This window comes from Oncorhynchus clarkii, chromosome 6 (assembly GCF_045791955.1).
Source record: "Oncorhynchus clarkii lewisi isolate Uvic-CL-2024 chromosome 6, UVic_Ocla_1.0, whole genome shotgun sequence".
Classification (NCBI taxonomy): Eukaryota; Metazoa; Chordata; class Actinopteri; order Salmoniformes; family Salmonidae; genus Oncorhynchus; species Oncorhynchus clarkii.
In genome coordinates this window covers 40814259-40828492 of record NC_092152.1, presented here as the reverse complement: position 1 = coordinate 40828492, position 14234 = coordinate 40814259, and the positions used below count along the sequence as shown (strand labels likewise).

The window sequence follows — 14234 nt, the reverse complement described above, 5'->3', positions numbered from 1 at the left end:
GTCGCCCAACCAAACTGAGCCATCGAGGGAGAAGAGCCTTGGTAAGGGAGGTGAACATGAACCAGATGGTCACTCTGACAGGGCTCCAGAGTTTCTCTGTTGAGATGTGAGAACCTTCCAGAAGGACAACCAGCACTACACCAATCAGGTCTTTATGGTAGAGTGGCCAGTCGGAAGCCACTTCTCAGTAAAAGGCACATGACAGCCCACTTGCAAAAAGTCACCTAAAGACTCTCAAACCATGAGAAACAAGATTCTCTGGTCTGATGAAACCAAGATTGAACTATTTGGCCTGAATGCCAAGCTTCACATCTGTACGAAACCTGACACCATACCTATGGTGAAGCATGGTGGTGGCAGCATCATGCTGTAGAGATGTTTTTCCCAGGGACTGGGAGACTAGTCAGGATCGAAGCAAAGATGAACAGAGCAAAGCACTGATAGATCCTTCATGAAAATCTGCTCCATCTCTGGAGAGACCTGAAAATAGCTGTGCAGCAACGCTCCCCATCCAACCTGGAAAAGCTTGAGAGGATCTGCAGAGAAGAATGGGAGAAACTCCCCAAATACAGGTGTGCCAACCTTGTACCCAAGACAACTCGAGGCTATAATCGCAGCAAAAGGTTCTTCAACAAAGTACTGAGGAAAGGGTCTGAATACTTATGTAAATGTGATATTTCCGTTTCTTAAAATTTTTATTGAGCAACATTTTCTAAAAACCTGTTTTTGCTTTGTCATCAAGGGGTATTGTGTGTAGATTGATGAGGGGGGGAAAAAACGATGTAATTCATTTTAGAATAAGGCTGTAACGTGACAAAATGTGGAAAAAGTGAAGGGGTCTGAGTGCTTTCCGAATGCGCTGTACACACGACAGGCCAGGGAGAGACGAGGAAGGTGGAGGACAGGAAAATAGAGGAATGGATGGACTACCATAAGTCAATAAAGGTCTCAAGGTTTTCTTACTTGGAGAAAGCAGTCAGACAGACAGAGGAGAAGTAATCGATACACAGGATTGGCAGTATGAGAGAGGTTTTTACAAGCTTGCATCATTCCAGAGCAGGTGGTAGGCCACGAGGCTAAAGAGTATTTCAGGTGAAAGACAGAAAAACACAGTAAGGGGTACAGACTTCTCTTGCTAGGGCGACATTTACATTTGTACACTTTAGTCATTTAGCAGGCGCTCTTATCCAGAGTGGCTTAGAGGAGCAACTAGGGTTAAGTGCCTCGCTCAGCTATTTCAGCTAGTCGGCTCGAGGATTCGAACCAGCGACCTTTCGGTTCCTGGCCCAACGCTCGACTACCCGCAGCAGTTATTAACCTTGGGTCTGGGCCCACTCTTAACGATGGACTGACTGTGTAACACACGGTAAAGCCCTGTAACAGAGAGGGAAAACACACCAACAGATTCCTCTGAATATCCTTTCGACTGGCAGCAACACAACCACATAAACGGACACTGGAACCAAGTGACTATCGGGCAAACACTCCCCTGTCCACTTCCATTATAGAGACAGACAGAGGAGACGGGATCGATACATGGGATTGGCAGGGAGAGAGAAAGAGGTCTTACAAGCTTCCTAATCAGCGTCATGTTTCGGCAGAGCAATGGAGAAACATCACACACACGCACCTTATATGCACACGCAAGTGCACAAAATCATATGGGCTTTTGAATGAGACGGCTGACGGCAGAGTTGAGCTGGATATTGATGTGACATGATCGTGGTCAGGTATTGAGCTTTAGGTCTTAAGTGCAGAGGGCCACTCAGAGAGATTAATATTGGCTGATAAAGAGAGACCCATCCACATCATGTCCCTGGCTCTCAACATCTGTTCAGGAGGACGCAGATGTACCCAGCACTCGGGTACAAGGGTAGTTCAACACAAAACATGTCCTGTGCCCAGCACTTATGAACAAGGTGAGTTCAAAACATGCACCAAGCACTCAATGAACAAGGCTAGTTCAACACCAGGTCGAGATATAAGGACACACATCTAGCTGCACTCCAAATACCTCTCATCTTCTTAGGAAATAAGCTTTTAAAGTGCTTTCCTCATACTCTTAGATTTAAGTGCTCAAAATGGCAATGAACAAAAGGTCACTTTTAAAACAGACATGTTGTATGTCCATGATGGTCACAAACATTCCAAAAACAGCTCCCACAAAAACAACATCTAGGCCTGTTTTTCTTTCCAAACCAAGACGACAAAATTGTCAACAAACGTTGACAGTGACCGTGAGGAAACATACAAGTGGGCACTTTCCAATATCTTGAGAGAGGAGAGGGTTCTGGGTAATGGTTGTGTGGCTGCTAGTTTTCCCAAATACCACTGAGAGCTATGTTGTGAAAGGATGCAGTCACCTGAAATGGTCTTTACTGGTGGATAGTCCTGTGTGTGTGTGTGTGTGTGTGTGTGTGTGTGTGTGTGTGTGTGTGTGTGTGTGTGTGGGGAGAGAGAGAAAAGAGAGGAAAGAGAGAGAAGGAGAGAAAGAGAGAGAAGACTGTTAACAGCAAAGCTGAGCTGGGACTGAAGCAAATGTCTGCCGGCATCTACAGAGAAACAGAGAGAGAAAGAAAAACAGAAATAAACAGAGAGTGTGGAGGTGTGTTTAGGCGTTTGCATCGTGACATGTCTTCTGTCCTGTTGCCACGGTCTCTAATGCTGCTCCCTCCACAACAGTCTCTAACATGCTGACCACAACGGTCTCGTCGCGTGCTCGAGTGTCGCAAAATAAATGTACATATACATGTTATTCAGTCATTGCACCCACACTGCTTGCGCGTTTCAACGGGCGTCTGCGTGTGGTAGAAGTTCTGCGTCACTTCTATTTGTTCTGCGTCACCTCTATTTGTTCTGCGTCACCTTTATTTGTTCTGCGTCACCTCTATTTGTTCTGCGTCACCTCTATTTGATCTACGTCACTTCTATTTGTTCTGCGTCACTTAACCTCTTGGATCTCTAGGGGCGCTATTTCATTTTTGGATAAAAAACGTTCCCGTTTTAAGCGCAATATTTTGTCACGAAAAGATGCTCGACTATGCATATTATTGACCGTTTTGGAAAGAAAACACTCTGAAGTTTCAGAATCTGCAAAGATATTGTCTGTAAGTGCCCCAGAACTCATTCTACAGGCGAAACCAAGATGATACGTCAACCAGGAAATGAGCAGAATATCTGAAGCTCTGTTTTCCATTGTCTCCTTATATGGCTGTGATTGCGCAAGGAATGAGCCTACACTTTCTGTAGTTTCCCCAAGGTGTTTGCAGCATTGTGACGTATTTGTAGGCATATCATTGGAAGATTGACCATAAGAGACTACATTTTCCAAGTGTCCGCCTGGTGTCCCTGCGTCGAAATTGGAGCGCAAAGCCAGGTGCAATTATTTTTCCATTTGAGAGCAAGGAGAAACCAGGCTTCCACGAAGGATATATCATCGAAGAGATATGTGGAAAAACACCTTGAGGATTGATTCTAAACCACGTTTGCCATGTTTCAGTCGATATTATGGAGTTAATTTGGAAAAAAGTTCGCGTTTTGAGGGCTCAATTTTCGTTTTTTTTTTTTTTTTTTTTTTGGTAGCCAAATGTGATGTACAAAACGGAGCTATTTCTAATACACAAATAATCTTTTTGGAAAAATTGAGCATCTGCTATCTAACTGAGAGTCTCCTCATTGAAAACATCAGAAGTTCTTCAAAGGTAAGTTATTTTATTTGAAGGCTTTACTTGTTTTTGTGATAGTTGCCTGCTAAATGCTAAAGCTAATGCTAACGCTAAATGCTACGCTAGCTAGCTACTGTTACACAAATGATTATTTTCCTATGGTTGAAAAGCATATTTTGAAAATCTGAGATGACAGTGTTGTTAACAAAAGGCTAAGCTTGAAAGATAGCATATTTATTTCATTTCATTTGCGATTTTCATGAATAGTTAACGTTGCGTTATGGTAATGAGCTTAGGTCTATAAATAGAATCCCGGATCCGGGTTTGGTCGTCGCAACAGGTTAAATTTGTTCTGCGTCACTTCTATTTGTTCGGCGTCACCTCTATTTGTTCTGCGTCACCTCTATTTGTGACGCAGAACGTGATACAAGTCCTGCCTCTCCCATCTCCTCATTGGTTTTTGGAAGCATATACCCAAGTGCCATCTCCTCATTGGTTATACCCACGTGGGTGATTGAAAGATGAACTGAGGTCGGTTGTGGTAATATACCTTATTATGAAAGTTCGTTGCCAATCGCCATATAAAGTCCAAAGAAGAAAAAGCCTGGAAGGAGGAGAGATGACTAGAAACGATTTGGTTGACTGTTTTATGTGTGAATTAATTGTCAGAGTAGAGTACCTTGTGCATTTCAGGTAAAATAACAACCCAAAATGCATATCCATGGACAAATTAGCTAGCAACTGCAAGCTAGCTAGCTAAATTGCCATAAATGTTTAAAACTTTTTGACCTGTCCCGGTTGACAAAATCAAAATCAATTTGTGTGTGTCCGGATTGGGTGGTGTAATGCTGCTCCCTCCACAGCAGTCTCTAACGCTGCTCCCTCCACGGCAGTCTCTAACGCTGCTCCCTCCACGGCAGTCTCTAACGCTGCTCCCTCCACGGCAGTCTCTAACGCTGCTCCCTCCACGGCAGTCTCTAACGCTGCTCCCTCCACGGCAGTCTCTAACGCTGCTCCCTCCACGGCAGTCTCTAACGCTGCTCCCTCCACAGCAGTCTCTAACGCTGCTCCCTCCACAGCAGTCTCTAACGCTGCTCCCTCCACAGCAGTCTCTAACGCTGCTCCCTCCACAGCAGTCTCTAACGCTTCTCCCTCCACAGCAGTCTCTAACGCTGCTCCCTCCACAGCAGTCTCTAACGCTGATCCCTCCACAGCAGTCTCTAACGCTGCTCCCTCCACAGCAGTCTCTAACGCTTCTCCCTCCACAGCAGTCTCTAACGCTGCTCCCTCCACAGCAGTCTCTAACGCTGCTCCCTCCACAGCAGTCTCTAACGCTGCTCCCTCCACAGCAGTCTCTAACGCTGCTCCCTTCACAGCAGTCTCTAACTCTGCTCCCTCCACAGCAGTCTCTAACGCTGCTCCCTCCACAGGAGTCTCTAACGCTGCTCCCTCCACAGCAGTCTCTAACGCTGCTCCCTCCACAGCAGTCTCTAACGCTTCTCCCTCCACAGCAGTCTCTAACGCTTCTCCCTCCACAGCAGTCTCTAACGCTGCTCCCTCCACAGCAGTCTCTAATGCTGCTCCCTCCACAGCAGTCTCTAACGCTGCTCCCTCCACAGCAGTCTCTAACGCTTCTCCCTCCACAGCAGTCTCTAACGCTGCTCCCTCCACAGCAGTCTCTAACGCTGCTCCCTCCACAGCAGTCTCTAAGACTGGCTCACTCAGGTACACATCACTCTCATAAACCCTTGAGTAACAGCTTCATCACAGCCCAGCACATTGTGTGTGTGTGAGAGAGAGACAGACAGAGACAGAGACAGAGAGACAGAGAGAGAGACAGAGAGAGAGAGAGAGAGAAAGAGAGAGAGAGAGAGAGAAAGAGAGAGAAAGAGAGAGTGCGTCACTCACAGCAGAGTAGTTAGAGAGGGGAAGTGTGTGTCATTGCTGTAAATCCAGGCAGGCCCGGCAGTGCTTTAGCCTGTTCTCAACACAATTACTGACCAAACGACATGAAAGAGGGCTTAACCACGACATGAGGTTTCAGTTAGGAGTGTGTGTGTAGTGTTTGTAGTGTGTGTGTGTGTGTGAACTGCATATTAACATATTTCTTAAACTTTGGTATTTTTTTGACATTTACCAATGCAATGAACATAAGGAAGGCAGGGATTTACAGTTAGAAGCATGCATTTTGTGTGTGTGTGTGTGTGTGTGTGTGTGTGTGTGTGTGTGAGTGTGTGTGTGTGTGTGCGTGTGTGTGTTGGACTAAGCGAGGCCAGGAGGTTTTGGTTATCAGGCCTAATAGGGGCTTTCAGTATGAGAGTAAATTACTTTAGTATATCCTGCCAGGTTAGTGCCACAAAATTGGTCCCTTTTCTTTCTCCCCTACATCTCTGCTGTTACAACCTGATACATCACAAGCGAAATGAGTTGTTCTGAACAACATCATTAGAAGTTTAAAGTGTAATGACATGTCCATTACCAAAAGATCTTTCCTTCCTTCTCTTTTTCTCTCTCTACCCCCCCTCCCTCGCCACCTCCCCCATTCTCTCGAATAAAAAGCAAACACGCAGGAAGTGAATGACGGGGGAAAACGGAACACTTAATCACAAGGGGCTTGTGGACATCTCAAATGTTGTTCAAGAAGCCATTAATATAGAGTCATTTGAGTAGGAGATGGGCGGAACAGACTGGCCCAGAATGGCAGATGGAAAGCTCAGTGCTTTGATTGCATTTATCAAAGGCTGGAGCAGGAAAGCAAACCATTATTCTATTAGATCTCGGAGAGAGGAGAGAGGGCGTCTCTATTCGGCCACGCACACAAACATACACGACCAAAAGTATGTGGACAACTGCCCGCGGGAACATCTCATTCCGAAATCATGGGCATTAATATGGAGTTGGCCCCCCCTTTGCTGCTTTAACAGCCTCCACTCTTCTGGGAAGGCTTTCCACTAGATGTTGGAGCATTGCTGCGGGAACTTGCTTCCATTCAGCCACAAGAGCATTAGTGATGTCGGGGCACTGATGTTGGGCGATTCGGCCCGGCTCGCAGTCGCTGTTCCAATTCATCTCAAATGTGTTCGATGGGGTTGAGGTCAGGGCTCTGTGCAGGCCTGTCAAGTTCTTCCACACCGAAACCATTTCTGTATGGACTTTACTGTGTGCACGGGGGCATTGTCATGCTGAAACAGTAAAGGGCCTTCCCCAAACTGTTGCCAAAGTTAGAATGTCATTGTACGCTGTAGTGTTAAGATTCCCCTTCACGAGAACTAAGGGGCCCGGGCTGAACCATGAAACATAGCCCCAGACCATTATTCCTCCCCCATAAAACCTTACAGTTGACACTATGCATACGGGCAAGTAGCGTTCTCCTGGCATCCGCCAAACTCATATTGGTCTGTCGGACTGCCAGATGGTGAATCGTGATTCGTCACTCCAGAGAAGGCGTTTCCACTGCTCCAGAGTCCAATGGTGGCGAGCTTTACACCGCTCCAGCCGACGCTCGCCATTTTGCATGTTGATCTTAGGCTTGTGTGCAGCTGCTCGGCCAAGGAAACCCATTTCATGAAGCTCCCAACAAACAAGTTAATGTGCTGACGTTGCTTCCAGAGGCCGTTTGGAACCTGGTAGTGAGTGTTGCACACACAGAGCGACAGAGAGACAGAGAGAGAAAGAGAGAGAGAGAGACAGAGACAGAGACAGAGACAGAGAGAGAGAGAGAGAGAGAGAGAGAGAGAGAGAGAGAGAGAGAGAGAGAGAGAGAGCGCACTAATGTACTATTGTGGTCATTTATCAAGTGGTCGGTCCACGGTTCACAGAGACTCTGAAGGGGAGTGGTCCAGTGATTACACTCACTATGGGTCGGCTAGAGGGGAAACACATGGCAGTGGAACCCCTGAACGATTCGAGACATGAACACAAGTGTTCCCCTAACCAACACAGACCAGGCTTAGACACCATAGGATCTTACTCTGGGGTGGGAAACACACCAACATATAAGTCATGTGAGTTTGCAGTGGGAACGTCCACACGACCAAGGTCTGGACATGCAAACATGTTTTATAAACTATTACTGTACCGGTAATAGTTGGAGTATTACAATTCTTCCAGAGGAGAGAGAGAAGTTCAGACTGATTTGAGATCAGATCCAGTATGTGTGGATTATAGATGAGGTGTTCAGATGATGCCAGTAGAGGTGAAAGGGGTGAGAGAGGACAGATCCCAGAGGAAGAGACACACAGTCAACTTTCTGAGGTCAGCTTAGACGGAAGTTACTCAATGAAAGCCCTGGAGCGCGCACACACACACACCACACACACACAGTACAGTAACTCTCACCCAAAGGCCCCGTCAGACTGTTCATAAAGTTAGTTGTAGAAATATAGCATATAGAATGCCATTTTTTACCGTGGTCTGTGATCTTGCAGGAGACCAGGTAGAGTTCTTTGAGGCTCCTCCCCTCCTTGGCGATGATCTCCACACACCTGGGAGGAAGAGACAGAAAAACAGGGGGGATGAGGGGAAAGCGCCGGATCACCCGAAGAGTTTTCAAAACACACAGGGTCTGGTTCTACGCTTACGACTTCTACGCACTCACGTACGCACGCACGCACTCACGGCAGGCAGTGTTCCCCACTATAGGTTAACCATGACAGCTCCAGGGACATATCTGTTCATATATTCACTGTGTGGTTCTCCTAACACTTACACTGATCAATAATTAACCATGATCTGCTCTCATTAGAGCCCACAGACCAGGGCCTACGATAACGCAGCGGACGGGGAGGGTGTGTGTGTGTGTGTGTGTTTTTACACTTCAAAGGAGCTCAGTGGTGGAATATCTGCATTCGGCCCAGTCTCTCTACCCTGGCACCCTAGAGACCCCCCCCTTCGAGCGTGAGCGCACGCGCGTGTGTGTGTGTGTGCGCACACTCCAGGGGAGGCCGGAGGAAGATCAGAGAAGCTGTTTCAGATGATTTCCTGTAAATGGTCCTAATGAGCCGAGAGTTAGCAACACTGGTTTGATCAATGCGTTTGACCCATTAACCTTCAGCAAATCCCTCAGAAGTTTTTTTGGTCCGGATTATGCTGCATATTTCATTTCGTCAAATGCACACGGGGGCTTTCCCATGAGGTTAGAGTGGGATAGTATGACGCCCCACTGTCTCCTACAGCTGAACGCTGGGCCTTTCAAGTTCTGGGCCTGTATTCATAAAAGCATCTCTGAGTAGAGTCTTTTAAGCCGAAATCACGGCCCGCCAATGGCATGAAAGGTGCATGTTAGAGTAGCCAGCGTCAATTCACATACACTGCGTAGCGTATGCCAGCATAACTGTCATGAAAATCCACAATAAACAGTTGCTACGCAGGCCCTGGGAGTTATTGTTGTGGGTTCCTTTTGACTCACCTTCGACTCACCTTGCTTTGCTAGCTCAGGAGGACGTTTGTAGCATATAATTGCGAGTCTCTCTTCTACAAGTCTCTCTCGTCTACATGAACATTATTCTCTTTTGAAATCGGAGTCCTTGAGTTTTCCGGACGTAACCTGCCTAGGCTATATGCCTACGATCGAAATAACCACAGGAAGACTGCGAATTGTTTCAAATCATGTAACTTATTTGACTGACAAACCTTAGCTTACAACCCAATACATTTTAAACTACATCTTTAGTCTACGTAGCATAGGGAAGATCGAAACACAGGTACGTACAGTGGGGCAAAAAATACTCTAATACTCTAAAATACTCTAATATCTTTGGAGGGAGTTGAAAGTTCGTGTTGCCCAGCAACAGCCCCAAAACATCACTGCTCTAGAGGAGATCTGCATGGAGGAATGGGCCAAAATACCGGCAACAGTGTGTGAAAACCTTGTGAAGTTACAGAAAACGTTTGACCTCTGTCATTGCCAACAAAGGGTATATAACAAAGTATTGAGATAAACTTTTGTTATTGACCAAATAGCTCGTCCTAATATTTATATATTTCTTAACTCTATTCTTCTACTTTAGATTTGTGTGTATTGTTGTGAACTGTTAGATACTACTGCACTGTTGGAGCTAGGAACACAAGCATTTCGCTACACCCGCAATAACATCTGCTAAATATGTGTATGTGACCAATACCATTTGAACAACTCAACTAATTCCTTTCCTACAAACGACCCTCACATTTCATCTACTTACTTTACCAGTATTGCTCCACGTAGACGCCAGAAAAATAGACTTGCTTTCTAATTTCATAAGCTACAGTATGATGCTGTAGACACGGTTGACGCTCGCGGCCCGTCTTTTCTCTGTTATTCAGTCAAACGCATTCTATTTCCAAATGCTTTCCGTTTGAATTGGGATGTAGGCTGTGTTTACACAGGCAGTCCAATTCTGATCTTTTGACCAATTACATCAGATCTTTTCACATCAGATATGGGTATTTTGAAGAATATCTGATGTGAAAAGATCTGATGTAATTGTGTAAAGCTTTATGACCTAATCTGAATAATACTCATGTTTTCCAAGTCAATGATTTTTGTGACAATGCGATGACATGTCGAACAATGGTACCCTGTGACAACAGGAAGGAGTAGAACACTGTCACAGGATAGAACCTTCAATCCCCATCATCACAAACACCTCATGTCACACACTCCCTCCACAAGCAGAAAACTATTCCATTGTTCCATGGCTTCGGTCCCAAATGGCACCCTATTCCCGATAGTGTACCACTTTTGACCAGTGCCCATGAAGTATACTGTAGGGAATAGGGCGCTATTTGGGTTACACAATTTCACTGGAGAGTCAATACAACACATTTCCAGTTGAATTGAGACAAATCGCATTTACCGGGCTCATCTTTTTCCATCCGCATGTGTGATTCTCCAGTTTTTATGTGATATGATAAATATGCTCTCGCATATGAAACACAACATGGATAAGTATTCTCATGTATTACACCTTGTGGTGTGACACATTTGCAAACGGAAGACTCAAAGATAAAAGCCAATAAGAAAAGCATATGTGACAGTAGCAACAAGAATGGGTACATGGACTATTCCGGCTGTATCGAGTGAATCTGCCTCCCAACATGGACCCCACCCCATTAGCTTGAGTTCACTGGTCTGAATCCACATAGATAGAGGACCTTTTATATTGCATTGTGCCTCTCCCTCCCGTCTCCTCTCCCTCGCATCCACCTCTCTTTCCATTTCCACTGAAGACGATTATCCAAATGGAGGAAAAAGATTCCTGTAAATTTACTGCAGTTTGATGCGTTTCAGTGGCGCCCATGAAAAGATCATTGAGGACCATTGTTAGACCATCAGGCGACAGTACCTTGCTCTCCACACAACTAATGCTGTTTCCATATCCCTGCAAACCCCACTCCCCCACAGCTGAGGTGACCTGATACGCAGTCCAGACCGTGAACCATGCCCTCTAATAGACAAGCGGTCATTCTAAATAGGCCACTCTAAACCCGTTACCGGCTCATTCTAAACTGTAAATGTTGGTCTTGTACGAGTTCAAATGCACACAGCTCCACTAATTCGGTTATTCTGCGAAACGTGGCGCCGTTCTGGACAAAAACGGGGAACCTGACACGCCGCACTCTATCTGTGGTGGTCACGGTAGAGAAAACGGCAATGACCCACTCAGATCTCATCAAACGTGAGAAGTAGAGCCAACTGGTCAAACTGACCCACCAGTCAAACTGGGGAGCTGAGACGGAAGAACCATTAAGTCCCATGGATCATTATTCTCCGTGGAGTATATTAGTGCTGCAGCATTAGTGACCATCCAGGCTGACAAATGAGCACATTGAGCAGCAATAGAGGGGTAACGGATGGAGGGATGAGGGAGGAGAGTGATGTTTCCTCCGAGAGCTTGTTACTGTGTGCCCTGATCTCTGGGGTCAGGGCAAACCCAATTAGAGCCAACATCGGAGAAATAGGGGGGGGGGGGGGCAGACAGAGAGGCAGAGGGAGAGAAATGCAGAGAGAGAGACACAGAGAGAGAGAGAGACAAAAATTGAGGGAGGGAGCGAGCGATAGCACGAGAGATTGATAGAGGCAAAAAAAAAAGTGAGACAGTGAGCCAGAGAGGTCTTTCATGAGACCCTGCTGGGAGGAGAGGCGATGAAGAGTAGAAGCGAGGAGAGAATCTAAGGAGGAAGACGGCACAGTGCGTGTCACATTAAAGAATCCCCCCTGATTGAGAAGCAACAAGCACCTGCCTACCCTTGGGTTCCCCCATGCTCCTGTCCCGCGCTCAGCTGACATGAATTAGTGATCCACTCTCTTTCAATCATGTCGAGCTACCATGACAAAAGGCCCTGAGCGGAGTGTGCCCACTAGAACACCGAGAAAGTAACACACACTCACATGGATGAGGGGCTTAGTACGCTAAATATATCTATGCTACAATATATAAATGTACCGGTAGTCCTAGTGCCAGGAGCAATGCTGCTGCTGCTGGTGGGGTAAGAATGATGATGGGAGATGTACAGACATTACTATGGCTTCACTTAGGACTGGACCGTGTGTAGGAATATATGTTTCTGAACCCATAAGTGGTTGACTCTTGTATTCATGTTGTTTTCTTCTGTGCTTGTTTGAGCATTGATCTTTATTTGTCCAGTAAGGTAAAGCGATAAATGCTTCATAGGCGTTCCTACATTTGTATCAAGGAATATGACGGGCCAATTAGTGTCCAGAACTCTGTGTTCGACTACCTGTCGCTACCCGCTACTGGCTCAACCCTCAACAGCCAACAAGGGGAGTTACTATGACAACAAAGGAGTTGCCATGACAACAAAACGACTCTACAGCTGAGTGATTAGTGTGAGTGGCATAGAATAAAGAGGGAGAGAGAGAGAGGTATAAAATGAAGAGAGAACGAGGGAGAAAGAAGTGATGAAGAAGTGACAAGAGGAGATGAGCAAAGAGAATGAGAATTGGAAAACACATAAATTAACTGTAGGCAAGACAATAAAACACTTCACAAAATACAGAATTCAGACAAGAAAACAGAACAGCTCTGTGTATGACGCGACTGTACAAGAGAGGAGAGAGAGAAAGGAAGTGAAGAGAGAACGTGAGAGGTGGAGAGAGCAAGAGAAGTGAGACACACAGAGTGAGAGAGTGTGTGAGCGAGAAGAGTGTGACACAATGAGAGAGAGTGCGAGAGAGAGAGAATGCAAGAGAGAGCGCGAGAGAGAGAATGCAAGAGAGAGTGCGAGAGAGAGAGCGTGAGATGTGCCTGGTGGCGTCTCCCTGGGGCTCAGAGTGTTTTGACTCCCTGTCACTGTCACATTTACATAGGTAAACAATAATACAACCGTCTCCTCACACACAGAGGTAAATCAGCACAGCACACACACTCAGAAACACACACAAGGGGTTTCCATTAGCCGATAATAGCCGGCCTTTGGTCGTTAAATTTGTTTAAAAAAAAAAGATAAATAAAATTGTCCAGGAAACAAAACAAAAAAAGTCCCATTGCGAAATAATGAATTTTAGCCTATTCATTGGTGGAAATACCAGTTGATGTAAATACAATGGACTGGTCATGCTTATTGGGGTAACGTCTACTTCCAACTCACTCTCAAACACGTAGATCCCCTGAATGCTGCTCATTCTCCAGATCCCTGTTCACACACCTGTATGTAATTATCACACACTATTTAGTTCAGTTCTTTGCACCCCATCATTGAGAGGTCTTGTTTGTTTTGTGACACACTTCAATTCAGAGCTCAGTTTTTCCAGTAATTTAAATCCTCCCGTGTACGATAGTTTTTGCCTGCCTCACTAACCACGCCTTTTGCCTATTCTCTGCCTGTACTTTAGCATATCGGATTTCCTGTTATCAACCTATTGCCTGATCTCTCGGACGACGTTTCTAGAATTTTCCCTGCCTGTACTGTTGCCTTTTTGGACCCCCTGTGTATGACCTTCTGCCTGCCCCTGGACCCAGCTACCTACCTCCTCCTGTGGTCCTTTACAAATAAACACCTGTTGCGCCCTGTGCTTGAGACCAGCTCTCTGTCTCCCATCGTGTTAATTACAATTGGTCTATGGGTAATTTTCAATATTTTGTGGAATTACTGCGTGTGTATACTCGTTATGTATTTTATCACAACAAACAGATGTTGAGCGGAAAATCTGTCAGACAACACTTTAATAAGCACAATCAATGTGCAACAATTGTAAATGCAATCGTGTGTTAAAAAATAGTTTTTGGGCCACGATTAAAAAGAGATACTATTTTAAATTTCTCAACTGGTAAAGCAAGTCACAGGCAGTGGAAGGCATGCTTCAGCAGCGAATCACACAACATTTTGCAATCAGCTGGACGCAGTATGCATTTTGAAAACATATACGGTGCATTCGGAAAGTATTCAGACCCCTCGACTTTTTCCACATTTTGTTACGTTACAGCCTTATTATGAAATAATTTCCCACTTCATCAATCTACACACAAACTATAATGACAAAGCAAAAACAGGTTGAGTTTTTTTTTTTAAATGTATTTTTTTTAAAGTATTCAATCCCTTTACTCAGTACTTTGTAGAAGCACCTTT

General features: G+C 45.4%; 1 protein-coding gene across 3 annotated transcripts in view; it reads right to left on the bottom strand.

Moving 5' to 3' along the window:
• LOC139411167 (F-box and leucine-rich repeat protein 17) overlaps positions 1-14234 on the bottom strand; it is a 303569-nt gene that overhangs the window by 85745 nt on the left and 203590 nt on the right. For all 3 annotated transcript variants that reach the window (XM_071157074.1, XM_071157075.1, XM_071157076.1), the window contains one exon: positions 8073-8149. In XM_071157074.1, coding sequence (XP_071013175.1) covers positions 8073-8149 — 77 coding nt within the window. The remainder of the gene's footprint in view (positions 1-8072; positions 8150-14234) is intronic.